General features: G+C 43.8%; 1 protein-coding gene across 1 annotated transcript; it reads left to right on the top strand.

Moving 5' to 3' along the window:
- Positions 1–101: 101 nt before the first annotated feature.
- On the top strand, positions 102–17,236 carry IL12RB2 (interleukin 12 receptor subunit beta 2; the record flags this gene model as incomplete). Its single annotated transcript, XM_084291564.1, has 15 exons — positions 102–159; positions 506–832; positions 1,739–1,853; positions 2,921–3,099; positions 3,288–3,424; positions 3,918–4,062; positions 6,826–6,905; positions 10,807–11,017; positions 11,929–12,129; positions 13,189–13,290; positions 13,373–13,528; positions 13,809–13,946; positions 15,404–15,491; positions 16,326–16,425; positions 16,721–17,236. 15 exons carry the CDS (start codon positions 102–104, stop codon positions 17,234–17,236), a joined length of 2,553 nt encoding a protein of 850 aa, XP_084147690.1.
- Between the last annotated feature and the right edge of the window lie 2,807 nt (positions 17,237–20,043).

Raw genomic sequence — 20,043 nt, 5'->3', positions numbered from 1 at the left:
TTTGAATTTTGTGAAGTTAAAAAATACTACCAATATTTTAAAACGATTTTTTCACTTTTTAGGAACTGGTAAAAGGTGCTCATTTCTCTATAGGAAGCAAAATGTTATTTGCATGGATTGTGCCTGCAGCAATTTGTTTGTTGATGCACTTCACAGCAGGTAAGGCTTTATATATATATCCATGTATATATATATAAATTATCACTTAAAAGAGGCACTCTAGCTAATTATTTTTTTCTCTCAGCAGTGAAAAAACAGGTCTGATTGGTAGATTTTGTCTCGGGTTGTGCTTTTTCGTACGATAACTGGTAGCGAGACTTTGGTTTCTGATCTCCAGGTAATCGGATCAGTGAAGACTGCACAACAATATATTACGAGTTACATATGCAGAGACAGGAATTCTTACATTAAAAATTCGGGAAGACCCTCTTCCTAGAAGGCAGCATGCTTTACAGACTGAATGATGTATTCATTTTAAAGTTTTTTTTTCCCTGTTTTGTTGCAGAAGCGTGCAGTAAAGGAAACGTGACTGCTAACAAACTTCCCCACGGGGTCGCAGAAATATGCGACAAAGGAAATATGACTGCTAACTCTGCTTCGCATGTCCAGCCTGGAACTAACATTACCCTCTCGTGCCAGCTGAAACAACTGAAATACAATGAGCAGTGCAAGATAGCTATTTTCTTTAACAGTTCCGAACTAATTATTAATTATGGCACTTCCGTGAGCACCAAATTTCAAGTCCTGACATATGGCAAGCACATGTTTACTTGCAAAATAGTTTGTGAATACAAGAAAAAACTCATTTGTGGAGTCGATATAATGTCTGGAAGTAAGGAGAATTTCATTATTTCTTGTTCTTAAACGTTTTCTGGGATTCTTCTGAGACTTATGTTAAGAACTAGTATGTGGGTGGCCTTTTCCAGGAAGGGTGCTGTGTTTTATTGGCTTTGTATCTAAAATATTGCTGGCTGGAACTATGCAACAAAAGGGGGCTTCCACACCCAGATTCCCAGCCACCCCCATGGATGTTGGGATCTGGAGGGCTCTGCGTTCATGTCTGGCCCTCTGCACCCACTGTGTATCACTGTGCAACCTCTGAAAAAGCTAATGTGCTGGTTCACGTGTAGCAGCACTGAAATGCTACCCAACTTACTCATTTACTATTGTGGAACGAAGGAGTTCCAGTAATTGAAAAAACAGAGAGGTGCTGAATGAAACTGCTTGTTCAGAGCAAGCATAATAATGCTCACTCTCTCCTGTTCTACGCTTGAAACACACCAGGCTCTTCAGGACACAGGAGACTTGCGAGAATAAGGAATTTTAGGAAATTTTAAAATTTTAAGGAAATTTTAGATTTTCTTCTTGCTATAGAAGAGCAACTGCTACAGCAGTAGTCATCTTCTGTATGAGTGCTTTGTTGCCTTTTTTTTTATTTTTTAATATAAGGAATAATGGTTGACTGCTCCAAGCAAAGCTTGGAGTGCCCAGTCTGATAGTTGTTCAGCACCTGTATTCATTTGGTATCCTTGCAAATTCACTGCAGGTTTGCTCAAGTGTCATGTCTCAAGAGGCTGCATGATAGACTCAGCTATTTTCACATATAGTGACCTCTGAATCCTTTGCACTTAATCGCTTGTCATTAAAAAACAAGCAAACAAAACCAAACCCCAGCATTTCTTCATATTTCTCCTCTCAACAATTTTAAGGAAGAAACTGATAAGAGTATCTGTTTAAGATCCTCCAGATCAGCCAAGAAACGTGTCATGTATCCAGTATGGGACAGATGGCAGTCCTACCTGCACCTGGGATAAAGGAAGGCTTACACACATAAACACTACATATGTAATACAGTAAGTAACACAGGAAAGTAGGTTCTTCAATACCTATAATAATATCTTAGAGTTTTGTTTTTTTTTGTTTTTTTTTGCACTGTTTGTTCCAGATCCAACCTTTTTAGCAAATCGCACGAGAGTTGCTTTATGAATCGATCAGTCCAAGGCTGCCATGATCACAAAAGCCAACTCTCTCAGCTGAAAAACACCTTTCCTGTTTACATTTGTGTGTGCTGCACAGCAGTGGTTTACTCACTTCTGGGTTAAGTGGGTAAAGAGAATAAGCCAAGTCATGGCTCCTGTTTTGGAAAGAGATTGTTAATAGTGGGAGTAGTCTTAAAACGGCAGCTTAAACCCGCTGTTCTCCTGCAGTGGATTTTCTCTATTTAGTGATTATGTGATTAGCAATGCCTGCAACAGAAAAGCTCTATTCAAGCAAGTATGTGGGTAGAAAGAATTAATGTTGACGCTTGCAATCAGCTGGACAGACTGAACTACTGCCTGTTTATTTTTGGAGGTACTGTATGTGACCATCTCTTTGTCCTGCTAAGCTCACTATTACCTGCTTCTCTTGGCCAACGTAGGAGCAGCATTCCTAGTTTATAGAAACTCATCATTGCTCTTTAAGCAGAAGGACACTAGGGGGTTAATTCACAGAAGAGGAGGGAAGGATGAGTCCTGTAAGTGTTGCAATGGCACATAGAAATACAGCAGTGCTTGCTAGAAATTTATTAAGTATATTATAAAATGCGACAGATCAGCCCGAAGCAATGTGATATAATCATCTCTGATTCATGTGGAGGAAAGTACATGGAGAAGCTAAAGGAGTTACCTTTACAACGGGTTGAATGACAGATTGAGAATGAAAAGTCGTGTTTGAAGCCATACCATCTGACCATTAGACTACAGATAAATTAAATATTTAATCACCGATTAAACTTAATCATTTAAGTTGTTCAAAGAGTCTCAGCAGATCCGAACCAGCACAATTTGGTAGAGATGTGTGCTATACCTCTGTGAACTCAGGGATTCAACTTTCACAGGGTAGAGGGAAGTGTTAACCGAGAGGATTTGTTCTTTTCTAGGCTGTCAGATGGCACTGACATCTTCTGTTTTCTAGAAGAAAATCTGAGTAATAAATTTGGCTCGCTGGTTCTGAGCAAGAAGTTGAATTTTGACTCCACTTACACAGTTGTGGTTGCCGCCTCCAACGAACTAGGAAGTGCTTTTTCACAGCCACTCATGTTCATGTTGATAGACATAGGTAAATGTATTACTTACCTTCGTTCAGTTAGAGCAAAGTGAAAACAGTTTGAGCCCTGTACCTTTGTTGCTTAAACCTGTCAGAAGAAGTATCCATCCAGTCTCAACTCGTTATTCTATTTTCCATTAACCCTCCAGTTGTGATGCATGCCTGAGTGCCATTTTCTTGTTTTTGTTTTTTGCCTCTAGTGAAACCACATCCTCCGAGATTGTTGGTGGAATTTGAAAATTCTGTGACAAATTTCACATTTGTTTGGCACGATGAAGTACGAGCACAGCACTGTAGAACAAGATACCGTCCGCTTACTGGTTATGCCTGGAACACGGTAATCCTTTGTTGGAGAAGGAAGGAAGTTGTGATCCTTGGAGCTTGCTTTAATATCCTTGTTTCTTTTTAGAGTCAGATTTTCAAATTGGCCTCTCTCTGCTCTCTAGCATCATATTTGAGAAAAACTACTGACTGCTAATCAAAACCTCCGTCATTTGTCTAAAACTGAAAGAAAGTAAAACTCTCATCCTGTAAAAATCTGCAGGCATGAATAGTTCCCCTTATGTCACGTATGAGGCACCGAAGAATCTGAGCTTATGTTTGGCACACTACTTTATCAAAATGTGGTCGTATCTGCCCAGTGTAGCTCATGGCTACGGGTATTCAATTTACAAATGCTTGGGCCTTATCTAATGCTGGTTGGAAGTCTTTGTATTTATTTTAAATGCTGAATGCATTGCTTGAAGTTGAGTAAAATACACAAAACAGAATATTTATCGACTTTATTTCTTTGCAAGTTTAAAGTTATATGTCCTTTATTTCCATTAAAGGTTGAAAATGTCAATAGTGAAAATTTCAGTCTTTATGGTCTGGAGCCTCATACAGAATACGAATTTCAGGTTAGCTGTAAAATTCATCCTGAGAGAGGACTGTGGAGTAACTGGAGCGCGTTCCAAACCCAGACTCCAGAAGCAGGTAACACAAGATGTGGCTTGGTACACTATGCCTGTCTGTAAAGTGTACATAGAAGTGTAAATTTTAGGTAATGAATTCAAAATGCTGCTTGGTTTTCAGTCCTGAGTTAGATGCTCTGTAAATCCAGAAACAAAGCCAACAGAGAAGTGAGCTTGTGTAACAGAACAGCCTTCCTCATGAACAAAAAAGTAAGAAAGAAACTGTTTAAGTTTCTTATGAAACAGGAATTTCAAGAGCTCATTGAGAAATTCTGAAGGATTTATTCTTTTGACATTGCTGGAAGTTGGAGACATTTTCTCCATGTTGCCTGAAGCCTTAGCAGCAGCCTCCTGCATTCCTGCACATCTGGAAAAGTCAGAGAAAGTTTGTGCAGCTTAACTGGGAAAAGGAAAACGTTTTGTATTGGTTCATATCTAAGCATTTTACTGAATTTCTGCAATAATAGCATACAAAAGTCAGGATGGCTGCCAAGCGGCCCTCAGTCACTAAGGAACCTCAGGTTTGGGAAGCACTCTCTGGGTTCTTGAGCTCACTTGACAATTTGCTGAGGAGCTGAACGAATCGGCCAGGACACTGCCTGTTCTGTCAGCTTCAACAGACCTGAGGGAGGTTTTAACAAAATGGTTTGATTTTGCCAATTCATCTTTTTCCGAGTAAAGAAAATATTTCCTTTGGAGAACTCCCAGGTCGCTTCCTCCACTAAGGAGTGGAGTCATTGGAGATCCGAATGGTTTTAACCTGGCCACGCATTCCGGAGAGCAGTGCCCTCATGAATTGCAACGTGAGCAGATAATGTTTCTTGCTTCACGGGACTGCACAGCAGATTCCAGGGAACACACAGCACAAATGTGGGGGCAATTGTGTTAGTTTGTACCAGTTCTAATACTAGAGGTCTTGGTGGTGCTGCAGGCTCCTATATGTGCTTGCTTGACTTCCCGCTGAGCTGTATGAAGTCACAGGCTGCAGAACTGTCAGTTCTGATGAAAGAAGAAAGCTTCTCAGAAGTCTGTGCTTTAACAAAGATGTGTTGGCTGCTTTGGCATTCTCTCCTTTCATATTGTACTTGGCTTTCGTTGCTCCTTTTTTTGTGAATTACTATAAGACCTTCAGGCTCCTGCAGTTATTACTCATGCTGTTTACCACTACTGACAGCATCAGTTTCTGTAAGAAGCATTGATTGATGCAGAAGGTGTGAACTTTTCCTTCCCTCCCCCACCTTCCTCTCAACAGTTTTCTTACTTTCCTGATGCAGTCCGGGTTGCTATGGTACTTGTGGTCAGCATTCCTCCTCCCCAGCCCGTGCTGTAAAACAAGAATATTTCCAGCTAATCAATGTCTTCTGACATCAGACTAAGTGTTAGCAAGGTGAGGCTGCAGGTAGCGAGCTCTGTCTGCACAATGGTTGCTCTTCTCCAAAGGAGTTGAAGTTCTACTCGAGAATTTGGCCTTTAACAAATTCAGGAGTGTACCTTTTTAAGGTGCTTTTTTTTTTTTTTTTTTTTTTTTCCACGTTTCTCCAGGCCTGAGCTGCCACAAAAACTTGCTTTATGCGAGCACTGTTCTAAAGCGAGCATTTTTTTCTAGCTAACTTATATAGTTCACATGTGAAATGAACCTTAAAATCTGGGCTGGAGTCCAACAGAGGCAATCTGATTTATTTTTTTTCCTGCTTTGAGCTCGCCGCTTCCTCCCTCGCTCACAGTGAGTGCATTCGGATTTTATTTCTTCTGTGGGTCCTGTTTCTTTTCTCTATTCCTGTCACTATTTGCAGTGGATACAGGATTGATGGTTCTTAACATTGCTGGTATTGAGGATTTTATCTGTCCTTGAATTTAGTAAGTAACAGACAGCCCTAGTCCCATTCTAGGTGGGGTTGGGCATCAACTGCCTGCTGCTTATGTTATCCATGACACTTATTATTGTAATTTTATTAGTTTATTGTGTGCCGGGACCTTGAGGAACCAAGCTTTATTATCTTTTATCACACTGGCTGTCTTTGTATATCTTTATCTGATTCTGAACTGTTTGAGCACACTGTTCACTAGCTTTTGCAGCAAGAAGTTTGCTTTAGTGTTATTTTGGAAGATTTACTCAAAACTGTAAAGTTGAATGAGTATCAAGCAGTCTAAACACCAAGGGTTTTCCGGAATTATCTTCCCAGGACTGGCTGTGATTCTGCTTGGTGTTTTGACTACTAAATGTTAATTCTGTAAACATAATGAAAATCTTGGAAAGAACCAGGCTTTAAAACTACGTATGACAAGGTCCTACCCAACTAGCTGTTAAAGACATTTATTGCCCAGATCTAGATAACAAGGAGCGGGTACACAAAATCCCTATCACCTTAAGCTGTCCATTGTTTTAGAATTGATATAACCAGCCCTAAGGACCTTCATTAGCCCAACTTCTATGCAAAGGTCAGAACTAATACTGTCACTGTGATTTATAGGCTTCCGTGAAAGTCAGTGATTACAGAGTGCAAAATAGTGCCTGGAAGAGCATAACCCTCTCTTATTCTTGTGGTTTGGTCTCTTTGTGACTGCAGTCATCATGGCAGCTGAGCTCCAGCTGGAATAGCAAATATAGACTTAAAATACAAGATAATACTTTAAAGGCCACAGCACGTTACATCATTTCAGAGAGATTTGAAATCCTAAATTTTAGTCATTTCAGGATTTTTACCTATGTAGCCTATTCAATGTCTTGTTTGTTTGCTTCAAAATACAGACATTAATTCTGCTCCCTTTTTTCTTTGACATCCAGTGCCCACTGGTCTCTTAGATGTCTGGTACAAAATGCAGGATGTGGACTCTCAAACACAGAACATTTCTCTTTTTTGGAAGGTAAGACGTTTAGGTAAAACTAGAGCATATACAGTAATAATCAGCAACTTTGGAGGGTGAACTCTACTTTACATGTTTGCTGGAAGGGTGTTTAACCAGATAGAGCACAGGACTCTTACCACTGCTTTGTCCAGAGATATAGAATAACTCTGCTACCCGAGGCTTTCCTCACCAAGATTTAATCAAATCTTTTTCTGTCTAGAATGTCCCTTTAAAAGTTTCCAAAGCTTTCCAGCGTATCATGTCAGTGAAAAGCAGATAATGACTGCCTAAAGTAGAAGTATCACATTCAGTTACCACCTTTCTCTCAAAGACAGACATTCCCTTCCCCCTTTCACACTGGGTCTAGAGGAGGTGATTTATTTTTAAAGGCCTTTATTATAACCAAACTATATAAAACTTTTTAAAGCTGGATATAGTCTGGGAAATTGAAATTGTTTTGTCTGTGTTGGTGCTTTGTCAGTGGTCAGTTGAATCTCATCATACTGCAGGAGCAGAAGGAAACTGTTTTTCTGTACAGGTATGAAACAAGCAACAGGCAAGCCACATGCAAAATAGTTGGCTAATAATAAAGCTGCAAATCTGAAACTGGACAAACTCAGTGCAAGTATTTTCATATACAAGGGGCAGAAAATATTTGGTTGTTTGGGTCTGCTCAGTAAGCTGGAGGGCTGGTGGCTGAGGCCCTATAAAGGAAATTATGATGTCCCAAATGGACAGTAGCTTCAAAAGAATTCAGATTACAACTCACTTGAATAACCTGCGGATTAAAAATTCCACATTACTATACAATTTGGGCTCTTTTCTAACAACGTGCTCAGTGAAGGTTTGTCTTCAGGCAGCAAGGAGCTGTCAGTGACATCTCTCCCACATCGTGCTTCAGATTCTGACCTCAGGGACCGCATTAACAGAGAGAAGCAAGGCAGCCAGCCATAAATAAAAACGCGTTGCTGGGCTTTACAGGCTCCTTATTGCATCCTTTCTGTGGAACTTGATGCAGACAGGTGCCACCCAAGGTGCTCAGTAACTCAGTTTCTCCAGTCTTACCGATACAGCACTAAGAAGTCAGGTCGTAGGAGGGGTGTTCAGATTGTGGGGTGTTTGTTGCAGTGGTTTTTTCAAACCCATTAAGATTTTTATTTTTTTTTAAGCTTACATTTTCTTTGACTTGCAGTTTTCAATCTGTAGTTAATCTTCCAAATGCTATATCTTCTCTCCACAACAAGTAGTACTACACTGTAAGTGAAAGCAGTAATTCTCGGGTAATTATTTGACTTTGTGGCTTTAAGATGTTTACCTTGCAGTAGAGTGCTGGCAACACTTTCTTTATCTACACGGACTTCCTGTAGTATCATTCATAAAATGGGTGTGATACGTTGTTTTTATAGTTTTCAGAACAGATCCAAGGCAGAAGACGCAGACAGTACAATGTATTACCAGTGTATGTTTTTGTGTTTTCCCATTAATTAATACCAAGGAAACTAGTGCCAGTTTAGTTTCATCAGGGTTTCAGAAGGTTTTCAGAATAGGTTCAGACACTGTATTTGTCCTGAGACACTGCCAAAGTGTTTGTAAAACTGCAAACATTTTCCTGTTTTTAAGGGTTTTTTCCCCACTTCCTTTTGTTTAGTTTTGTTTAGTTATGACCAAAAAAAAAAAATCAACAAAAACCCAAACATCCAAACAAATTAACTAACTACGTAGGAACTGTAGGAAACTGTGAAACTGATAGTATGAAGAGTGCGTTCAGTCACCCAGAGTGGAAAAAACAGCTACAGAAGTGTTACAAGTGACAGTATAGATTGACTCTTCAAAGCGATGTGTATTTAAGTGGTTGCGTTTAAATAGTTCTTTATCTCATTGTGGCTTTTATCAAAATTCTAGATTTCACCGAAATCAAAACTTGCTCATTTTTACATATCTAGCTATGAAGTCAGTGCTCTTTTTCCCCTTGTGAGAAGTGTGACTTCAATCTGAAGAAACAGAAATTGGTATCTTTCACTGCCCCGGGTATGTTTCTGTTCGGAAGGGCAGCAGTTCACCAGCTAAAGAGCTTCACTAAACTGGACTTACACAGGAATATATAAATAAATAAGAAATAAAAAAGAAAGATATGTAACCTTAAGAGAGAATTTCAGGAAAAATGTGTGCTCTTGTGCCTATAATTAGGGAATTAACTCAGTAACACTTTTGCTTCAAAAAAAACCAAACCCAGCAATCTGGTATGAAGAATACCCAACGTGACAAAGATGCAGGGTCTAATAAATTTAGCGAGGGAGAGATTCCAGGGGTCCTTCTTTCGGAGGGTCATAACTGCTACCAGGGAACTCTTCAGCAACTGAACGCTGGGCATACAAAATGGAAAACATCTTTGTGGAGGCACTAAATCGTCAGGTAGCACATTATCATGTTATGATCTGGAGAAGGAGAAGAATGTGGCACTTACCAAAAGGTGAGATGGGAAAAATGTGGGCAGATGCTACAGATTCCTAAGAGAAGAGCAATGAAGGAGCTGGAAAAAGGTTTGGGAATGGAAAGGACAGGTCACAGGGCTGGGCTACAGCAAAATCAAAGGGAGAACCCAACACAGGTGTTACATCGTGCAGCTGTTACACAGACATGCAAAATAATGGGAAAAGGGAAACTGCAGCCAGTATACTAGTCGATAAAGCTGGGCTGTTTGGAAAGTACATTTATTTATTTTTTTAGTAATAAAAATACCAGTTCATTTGTGAATAGTATTCTCAGGCTGGTACTGAGGAGGAACTATATTGTCTTTAAAATGCCATAACTATACTCAACAAGATGACCAAGCAATCCCTCTAGCATTGTCATGCCATATTTCATCCCTCTAGCATCGCCGTGCCATGTTTCCTCTTGCTTTTAGAAAAGAAAATAGTAAAAACTGCTCATCTGTTACCAAGAACGTTAGCTGGAATTTGCTATTGTCCAGCCAGTAACATTGTCACTGTAACTAGCCTCTTCTGTGTTAGAACAAAAAGGGAGGAATAAAAAATTTCCTTCAGGTGAAAGCTCCTGACTTACACTGGGTACCTTGAGCATTTGAACTGGGGAGATGCCCTGAAGCCACCATCTGCCACAGGGCAGGAGATCTGGAGTTCCAGAAAAAGAGGCTTTTTTGGAGGGCTGATAACAGGCTGATAGCCTGTACAAGGCAAGTGATCTGTCTGATCTTCTAATTATGATCACTGGCTCCCGGGAGGTGGTGAAATGTTACTTTGGATGTAGTGTTTCTTGGAAAGGAAGAAAAACATGTTGATTCATTATTGCCAGGAAATAACGAGCATCCCAGCCGCCTTCACAGAAGGGTCTGAAAGTAGGGCTTGCCTCAGTTCTTGGTCTTGTGTGGAAAAGGCTCCGTGGCCATTGTTTGGCTGGGAATCACACCGTGAGTGCACAAACTGTGGCCAAATGAGTGTGGGAGAGCCTTCAGGAGGGCTTACAGGTGTAACAAAGATCCCTTTCATGACAGAAGGTTAGTTTTGAAGGAGGTGAAATAGTCGGTTCACGTTACTGAATTACCTGGCTGAGCTAGTCGCTTTGGTGGTGGCTGAAGAAAGGCTTTTTTCTGTGCTTAAATTCACCGTGGGGAGCAGGTGCTGCAGCTGTGGGGTGCACCCACTGCATGCTCATCCCGCAGAGAGGCAGCAAACCAGCTGGTTTTGGCAATGCACACCCCTTTTTGGGAGCCAAACCAGTGCCTCCCTCCTGGGGCAGTTCTGAAACCTTCCCAGGCAGCTCCTCGGTTTGGTACAAAGTGTGTTTGCAATGCACCGAATGATGGTTATTGTTGTTTTATTGTTATTTATTATTCCCCCTGTCTCCCAGTCCTTGCTCTTGTCAGAAGACTGAAGTGCTAAGAAATGTGTTTTCTTTTCAGGCTCTGAGCAAGTCAGAAGCAAAAGGAAGAATCCTGCAGTACACGGTGACCTTGGAAGCACTAAATCGCGGCGGTTCCGAAGCAGAGGTTACCACACAAACCAGTTACACCAGAACCACTGCAAAGATGGACTACAGGATAACAGTCACTGCTGACAACTCGAGGGGAAGCTCACCTCCTGCAGTCATCGTGACTGACCTAGGCATCGGGGGTAAGGGTCTGAGCCACAGGAAATAATATTCGTGCCACAGAAGCATCCAGGTCCTACCACTTTGTGCTCCTTAGGGTTGATCTCAGTGAATCTGCAGTGGCTGGAGTTTAGATCCAGTTACAAATATTGTCAAGGGCAAGGGTGCAGGTTCGTGACAAGTCAAGTTGCCCTGAATTAGTACAGCTGTGACTGTAACTCCTTCTGCTGACATGGGTGGAAGCCTCCCTGTAAGCTAGGCAGGCTGACACAGCAGAAAAGAAACTATGCAAAATTAAAAAAAATAAAAATAAAAATCATGGGAGAGGGCAGAACTGCAGGGAGAGTGATGGTGAGGGGAAATCACAGCAGAAATAGAACTGTGTATAATTTCATGGAGGTAGTAAGGCAAAGACTGTTTTGCAGGCTGAGTCGAATTGTGTTTGTTACCAAAAAAAAAAAAAAACATTCAGAAAAGATGTTGGTGTTTTCATCCCACAGATGAAAAACTGGGGATTTTCCCCACATTTTCTCCTCCAGGACAAAGTAAGCAGGGCCTGTCTGTGAAAGGACGAAGTTTGGTCTTGTGGGAATCTTGCGTGTTTGTGGTTGTAAGGCAGGAGCAGGGGCATTACTGGGTGCTGTCACAGGATCTTTCTAGGGCTTGGGGGTGGCAGAAACAAAGCTATGTATGTTCAGACCACCACACCATGAGACAAGGTAAGGCTATGGCTGTATTCCTGCCAGCACAGGCAGAGATCACCCTAATAATCACAACCTTTTCCTCCAATTTTAGTTTATTTTCATACACTGCATAGCATCAAAGTGGATGAAACACAGTAAAACACATGTAGCAAACTTATCAAGTCAACCTGGTTAAGGCAGTTTGTGCTGATGGTGTGGTTTTTGTTTGGTTGTTCTTTCTTCCATGTAAGATTTACCTCCTCCTCAGAAAGTCTCTGCTATACCCATGGGAAACAGCAGCATCTTTGTCAGCTGGAAACCTCCGAATAAATCCACTGCATTCATCAATGGCTACGTAGTGGAATGGATGGACACACACAGAAAGAAGAGCCTAGCACCTCCTCCGACCTGGATAAAGCTCGTAGCATCCAACCTGTCTACAGTGATATCAGGTAACTGCCACATAGACATAGGACGGTGCTGAAGTGCCATTTTATTTTGGAAACTGTTTAAGGAACAAGTCAGGTTCTGATTTTTACTAATTCAGCATAAGAAATTACGGTATTTAAAGCTTTCTATATAGGAAGAAAAAAAGTCAATGGCTGCTTGGAGTTCAACTCAGCAAGTCCCTCAACTAAGTAGAATGCCTCAAAAAAAAATAAAATAATAATCAGTCCTTCTGAAATGAAATAGGACATTTAAAACTCAGCTGGAACACAAGATGAAAGACTTAACAGTATTTCCATTGTAGCAGTTATTTGCTACTCATCCAAACCAGTGTCTGTATTCTTTATATCAGCTGTAGCTGTGAAGTTACAGAGGGACAGCCAGTGTTGTTCTAGTTAGTCTTTCCCGTTTTCCATCCTGGTGTTGTGCCTCCCTGGATTTTAAATACCTGCTCTTGGGCAACTGGAAAAAAATTAACCAGCAAGTTCATGCTATTACTTCATAGTCGGTTTTGAAAAATAGAAAAATAAATTACTGTCACTCATTCATAACCCCCATTAAACGTTTTGGGGGGACGATGTTTGTATGAAGTCATGAGGAAGAAAGGTTGTTAGGTTTCTGTGCCTCCTTGGTGACCCTACACGTAGCAAAACCCTCTGTGGCATATTGTAGAGTAATAAGCTGTGTAATAGCCACTTTCCTCCTCTGCTTACCTTGAGCACAAAATGTGGTCCAAGGTTTGCTTTGGAGGATCCAGGTCTTCTGACAGCCACTGCTTCATGAAACAGCAAAGGGTTTCACCCTTGAGGAGTGTCAGGATGGGTTTTTAATACACAGTAAGGTTGTGCCAAGCTAAATAGGAGACCATGATGCATTTTTTTTTCTTACTTTATGAAAGATCTGTAATAAATGAGACAGTTCATCTCAGATCTCTCAGGTAATAGTCTCATCTCATACTCATATATAACAGTCATCTCATACTCACAGGTAATGAAAATATTTAGCCATAACTGTAAATACTTTCTTTGGGTAATTATCCACTTTTATTTTTTTTTTTTATTTAGAACACATAAAAGATAACGTGTGCTATGACATCAGTGTATTTGCACTTTATCAGGACAGAGCTGGACGAGTGGCATCAGTCAGGGGATACTCGAGAGAAAAAGGTAAATCGCGGTAATACCCTTCCAGAGATTTTTAAGCCAGCTTAAATAGTTCAGCTTTAAAAGTCAGTCTTGTGTTTTGTAGCACCATCAACTGGGCCCCAGATGTACACAACACCGCAGACAAATGGTGTCTTGGTTTCGTGGGAGGACATCCCATCCCACCAGCAAATGGGCTGCATCACGGCGTACAACATATACCTGCGAAAAAAGGACAGCGAGGTGGCTCCGGCTCTCTACAGTAGGTGTCTGGTGAAAAATGACGTGGTGTGCACGTGCTGTGCATTGAGGGGAGAGGGGTGGGGGGAGAGATGCCTTCAGACAGCTCTATATTGCTGAGGAGTCACAGACAGACACTCTATAGTGAGGTTTAGCAGCAAGATTCAGATGCAGAGCTCTGCTACAGCTGTTCACAAACAGCTTCTCCATGCTCCAAGGTCAGGAAATCCCGTTCTTTAGCATTAAACACAGTAAAAACGTGTGCTAGATGCTTCATTTTCTTCTCCCCCTTTTCCTTTCAGCCATTTCTAATGCAACTTCCCAACGTGAGTTTTACATCACGAACCTACAACGCGGTGAGAACTACATCCTGTGGATGACAGCGTCAACGGCTGCTGGGGAGAGCCCCTGGGGCAACAGGGAGCTGGTTTGCTTGGAAAGTAATGAAGCTTTTGGTCTCTTGCCCCCAGCAGAGAGGTTCTGTCCCTGGCCCAGTGTTTTCCACACACTAGAAATGCTTTATGCACTTTTTAAGTGCTGAAGATCTCTTGTTTCAGCTGGGTTTAAGATGCACCATACTTTTCTTTGTCTCACACCTCTGGTTCTGTGCTAAGCTTTTATCTGCATCATTGATAGTTCATGGCTAGCAGCCTTGCTTATTGCAAAGAGGGAAAGAAGGGTTTAACCCTTTCAAATTGCTTGCCCAGGTGTTTGTGCACATCAGGTTCTGGCACAGATAACTATGTACACAGATATCTATGTACAGGTCTTGCTTGCCTCAAAGCCTCACATGGGAACCCTCACTGTGGTACAGGAGCAGCTGTCACCCCAAAGACATAGGGAGCACAGAATTACGAGTGAGCTTGTGTAGTGTGCAAGGCTATCTTATGTGGTCCCTGCTTCTGTGCTGCCCAGGGGATGCAAAAACAAGCCCCTTGACAAAAGATTTTTGACCACAGACAACAGAAGTAATCGGGTTTTGTCCTGCAAGGTGAATTGTTTTGATCATGTTTGTTTTGAGCCCAGATCAAAAAAAAAAAAAAGTATTAGATTTAAAATTTGTATTAATTTAAATTAAATTTGTGCTCAAGTACTGTCAAAAAGTTTATTCTGCTCATTTTCCTCGCAGTATGCCACAACAGGAATCAGAGTGGAGAATGGGAACCTGACCTCTAAATACAGCACATTGCAGCAGCTGCAGCAGGCACAGGCTCACGCACTTGGAGCACAAACTATTGCCAACAGCCCTGGTTTAACTGCTCCATGCTGTGCAGACCCATGTGCAAACTGAGAGAAGGCTCTAACTTCTAAGCAGCCGAGCTGTACGAGTTCAGAAATACATCGCCACAGCCTGGCGATGCTGCATAGCCCTCTGGAGGCACGCTCGTTTCATGGTCTCAGAAGAAGTCTGGGGAGTTAAAACAATCTGGACAAGTTAAAAGTTTTCCCAGCAGAAAAGTGTGGATTTCTGAAAGTTACATTTAAAATAGATGGTGCAAGCATATCGAAGCCAAGCTATTCACTGAGACCAGTTAAGCCACTGATAGTTTATTAAACATGTACTAAAGAGCTCCCTAAGATCTTCTCTACTTAACACCACTCCCTTGGCTTCCTCTGCCAGGGGCAGGTTCAGTACTAGAGGAGAGACCAGCAATTGCACGTTTTGGATTGAGGGCCATCTCGAGAGGCAGCAGTAGACCTTCTAATGTGACAATGGACCGTTTTCTCCAAAAGCCATCAGTCCATTCAGATTCCTGATTTTAAGCCTAAAAATTTTTGGTATTTTTTATGAGTACAAGCACTAGTCAAGCCATGATTGTTGTCCAACTTGAATGCAGATATTTATTTATTTTTTTCTTATTTAAAAATACCAAAATGTGCGTGTTCTGTATTTCAGGTGCTGTGGACTGGCTCGTCGTTGTACTTACGTGCAGCTTCTTCGTGTTTTCAGTCTGCGTGTGCTCCATGCGTCCTGCAAGAAAAGTGTGAGTACATCGACCTGCTTTGGTTCAACAAAAGATAGCAGTTCTGTTAGAAGGCGCAAAAATTTGCTTTCAGGACATCTTGGGGAAGAAAGAGGATTGTTTTGAAGAAAGGTTTCAGATTACGAGTGTAAGAACACAAACTGTGCTTAAAATACAGCAGTAGTTCATATCTCAGATGGTTTAATCTAGAGCTTAAGGCCTGCTTCCACTGAAATGAATTTGTACAATCCTTGGTAACTCCCTGGGAATGAAGTCAGACTGTGACTAAAAGCCATTTTTCTTTACAGCAACATGAACACCTCCCCAAGCTGCCCTTCCAGGACTGCAGGTTGGGGCCGTGCCTAGCACACTGTGCTAGGTGCTGCTATTACTCATGAACAGCTAACGAGGGCTGGCAGGAAGAAGATGCTGGGCAGCATTTATTTTTGCTAAATCAGGAGTTGCTCAGCATTACCTCACCCCTGGCCTTGTACCTGGGAAACATGAGCACTCAGAGCAGGCACCCCCTGATTTGAACTAAGACTGAGGGATTTGAACTCAGATTTAAACTAAGACTGGGGGAATTATTGTATGCTCTTGAAGTGTTGCAATGGCCCCAAACATTTGAAAAAGTCAAAAGCTGTTCTGTCCAGTCAGCCAAAATCAATGCATTCCCCAAAACTTCATCAAGATCCATCTGTCCCATGCAGGCTGGGTTTCTGCTGATCTCTGCTAAGGCAGACCTGTGATTAACAGCACTCGTCAGTAATTACACGCGCAAGCAGCACAGCCCAGTGCAGCGGCACTCGCAGGTATCGGTATTTTTGCTTTTAATTTCACTTGTTCCATTTGCAGATTGTACTCTCTGCTTTCTGCCACCGTGCCCCAGTGGCACAACAAAGCCATCCCAGATCCAGCTAACGCCACGTGGGCTAAGAGTTACGCTGCTGTGAAGGTAAATTACGCTTTGCTTCTTCTCCTAATCCCCCCATCTTCAGCGGAAAAAGCAATCAGAGCCTTGTACGTCGGTAAGCTCTTAATGCAGCAAATCCAGCAATTTCTGGCGCTGGATAAGCCCCGCTCCATGTTACATTGGGCTGTAGTGTGCATCATACAAAGGCAAGCACAACGCAGAGGTTTTTGCTTCTAGCAGTAGCTGCTGTGCGGAGGTGCTTGCATTTCAGGGGTGGGAGGTCGCAAGGTACTGCCTGCAGGATTAACGCGGCTGCTGTCCCTGTGCCCCTCACCAGGGCGAGCTGAGCGTGCCCTCCAGCCTGTTCCTGCGGGACACAAGCAGCTTCGAAGAGCCCGAAACCATAGAAGTAGAGGAGGGCTTCACGAAGACAGACTCCCAGATTTTCCACGACAAGCTCATCCTCGGCAAGGTTCACGGCAGAGAAAATCACGACTGGCAATCGGAAAGCAGCTTCGGGAAGCAGGAGTCGGAGTACGAGGCTCTGCCCAGCACAACGGACGGGGACAGCTACGAACACCAGCTCCCGTACTTGTACAGAAGGATGGCAGAGGTGACAGAACAGATGCAGACTGCTTCCGAGTACCTCGCCAACCCCATCTCCGACAGAGCTCCAGGCTACCTGCCCGCAGGCATCCTGGCCCCTGCGACGGACACCGCTGCCGAGCAGCAGGAGCTGGAGTGCAGCCCGATCTCTGTCTTCCCAACAACTTTTCTGACGCCCGTGTTTTCCTACGGAGGGAAACTGAATTTGGACACGGTGAGGCTGAACTGCAGCTCTTTCACGAGGTAGGGGGGCAGAACGGCCTGGCCTTGATTTCTGCACTTGGTGGAGTATTTCAGCGCGTTTCACTGCAGCCGGTACAACAACTTGTATGGGACACCTCCAGGGGACAACAGCCAACTCCCAAACCTCTCCAGCAGTGCCACTCATGCCTTACATCGCAACGCAGCAGCTCTTCGCCCACAGAGCACGCTAAGGTAGAATTAAAGACAGAAGAGCCAGGATTGCTGGGGCTCAGCAGCCTGGCTTTTTGAGAGTTTAATTGCTCAGGCTGCCTTTATACAGCCTGGGTACCCTCAGGTCCCTGTCCCACCGACCACAAGCAACCAAGTCTGGCTTGAACTACATCAGACAAGCTAAAAATCATTTAAAATGATGCTTGCCCAGAAGAAAAAGCGCTGATTTCAGTAGGTCAGCCCTCAGCATCTGACAGGATCACGGTTGCAGTCTGTGCTCCAGCTGCACCCAAGTGAGAAATGCAACATTTGGAAATCTGCATGAGCTGGTGCTAAACCTACATGCCCAACACCCCACAGACAGCGTTCCTCAAAGAGAGGGAACACTGGCACGAAGTCGTTGCATCCCCATGACCCTGGTGCTACAGCCCCACGTGGGCCCCAAAGGATGTGAGATTTGTTTCTGCAGCAGGGCTGAGCAGCTCCATCAGCCCCCATGGCTCAGTTTGGAGAAATCCTCACCAGAAATAAAGGAAGAGGCAGCACATGGGTACAGTAAGTCAAATGGACCGTGGAGAATTTAAATGATTTATTGAAGCGTTCTAATTACAGGCCTGAAGCACGTGTTACACACGTAATGACTCTGTTTACTCGGTGTAGATATGTAATGCATATTTATAAATAGGATGTTGGGAACCTGCAGTTTTCTTGTTTTCTCTGTTCAAGCTCAAGTGCAGCTGGGCACAGGACAAAACACCCTTAAAAGCAAAGCTGGAGGTTTGCTCCTAGGGGTGAGGTTGTCCAGATTTGACCTTACCTGGAGCACCAGCTCTTTATCTCCTTTCCCTGACTCAGGTGACTCCCCCACCCCCAGCCGGCCATACAAGCTGCTAAGCAGTGGCATAAATTCATGTAACAGCCTCCTGTGACACTAAAATCTGCTACCTAGCTTGAGGAGGAGACAATCCTTGGCAGCTCTGCAAACATCTCCTTTTAAAGCAGAAACAAATGTACCTGCAGCACAAGACTGCTGCTTCAAGGCCACAGCTCTCCCCACCACGTTTCACTTGAAATAGAAAAATAAACTTCACCGCTGCATTAGGGAGATCTCTTTGCCCATTCCCCTAGTTTTTATTCCAGATCCAGCTATGTTATCTTCTACAGGAGCTCTATAAACTGCTGTGATCTCAAATCCGAAGACCGCTGCATGACAAGACTGATTTTAATGGTAACACTGCCTTCTGATTTGGTGCCAAAACACACGGGGATTATCAGCATCACCGATTGTATAGGGTGCTGTACCTCTGCTTGCACTGACACCTCTACAGTGGGCAGTGTCTACAAAAATGGTTGCATGCACAGTGGTTTTAGGGTTGCTCAGAAAGGTGAAATTCAAGCCCTGCCACCAGCTCTCCCTGTGTAGGGCAGCCAGTGCCATCTCACAGGTTTCACTGCAGCACCCAGAGTGTTTCCTTTTAATCAGCAGTGATCACAAGCACCCCGGCTCCTCTCAAACCTTCCTTTTCCAGCCTGCTGTTTCTGCGTACTGAGAACAAAGTAGAGCCAACATTGAGCCAACTGCTGGTAGATTTGCTCTATAGCTGTGCATCCCACAGCAGCCCCCAGGACAGCAGCACACCATCACCCAGCAGCCTCGTGCTGTGCTCCTCGGGGCTCCTCCAACTGCAAAAACAGCTTCTGAGAAGCGGGATCCTGGGGAGCATCCCCCTGCTCTGCCTGCACCCGGCACGGGTGGGCGCAGTGCCCAGGCCCTCCTGCAGGCATCCCAAGGGATCCTCCTCTTACCGGGGCTGTGGCAGGGTTTGTTCTTCCCGTCCATCACCTCGGCAGTCCCTTTTGGGTGAGGATATTTCCCTTACTCTCCAGCCACTTGACACGAGCTCACCGCGTTCACGGCAAACACTGTGATGAAGTGACCCCCAGATGTCCCTCTTCTTGCTCAGGACACGCACACACACGAACTCCTGAAGGCTCAATGCAATCTGCCTCACCACAGCATCACCACGAGCAATGCACACTCCCCCCTTCCACCCCCAATTCCAACAGGGCTTTAAAAACCCGCAGGATCTGCTACCTGCAGACCCCAATGAAGCCACGTGCCAGGAGGCCCCACAGCAGCTCCTGCAGCACAGCCCTGCTCACGGCGTTGCTGCGGGCTCGGCCTGGAGCTGTACTTCCAAACAGTGTTTCAGAACAGTATTTGGAACAGTATTCCAGCTTTGGGACTCACTCACCCCCTCACGGCCACCCCCAAACCCCCGTAAGGTCTCCGAGCAGCTGGGCACAGCCTGAGCAGTGCATGGGCCCAGCAGCCCCAGCACTGAGGGCACCGGGACCTGCCCAGGGGCTCCACGGCCCCACAGAGAACAAAGCAGGGCTGCTTGTGGGGGAGCTCAGCACAAGGAGAGAGCAGCTCTGTTACTGCAGTACATCATTTTTTCATTATCAGGCATTTCACCCTCAAGAACAGCAGACCCAAGAATCAGCTCGGCAAGCTCCGTTTTGGGATCCGCAGCTTGTCCCAGGTGTTGGCCCCAGCCCGGTGCTCAGACTGCTCCCAGGGGTGCAGGCATTGCCCAGCAGCAGTTTCACGCCCGAGGTGTCAGAGCTCCCCTCTGC

Source organism: Netta rufina (assembly GCF_964035555.1).
Source record: "Netta rufina genome assembly, chromosome: 8".
Lineage (NCBI taxonomy): Eukaryota > Metazoa > Chordata > Aves > Anseriformes > Anatidae > Netta > Netta rufina.
Note: the sequence above shows the minus strand (reverse complement) of the source record. Positions and strands in the feature narration are given on the sequence as shown.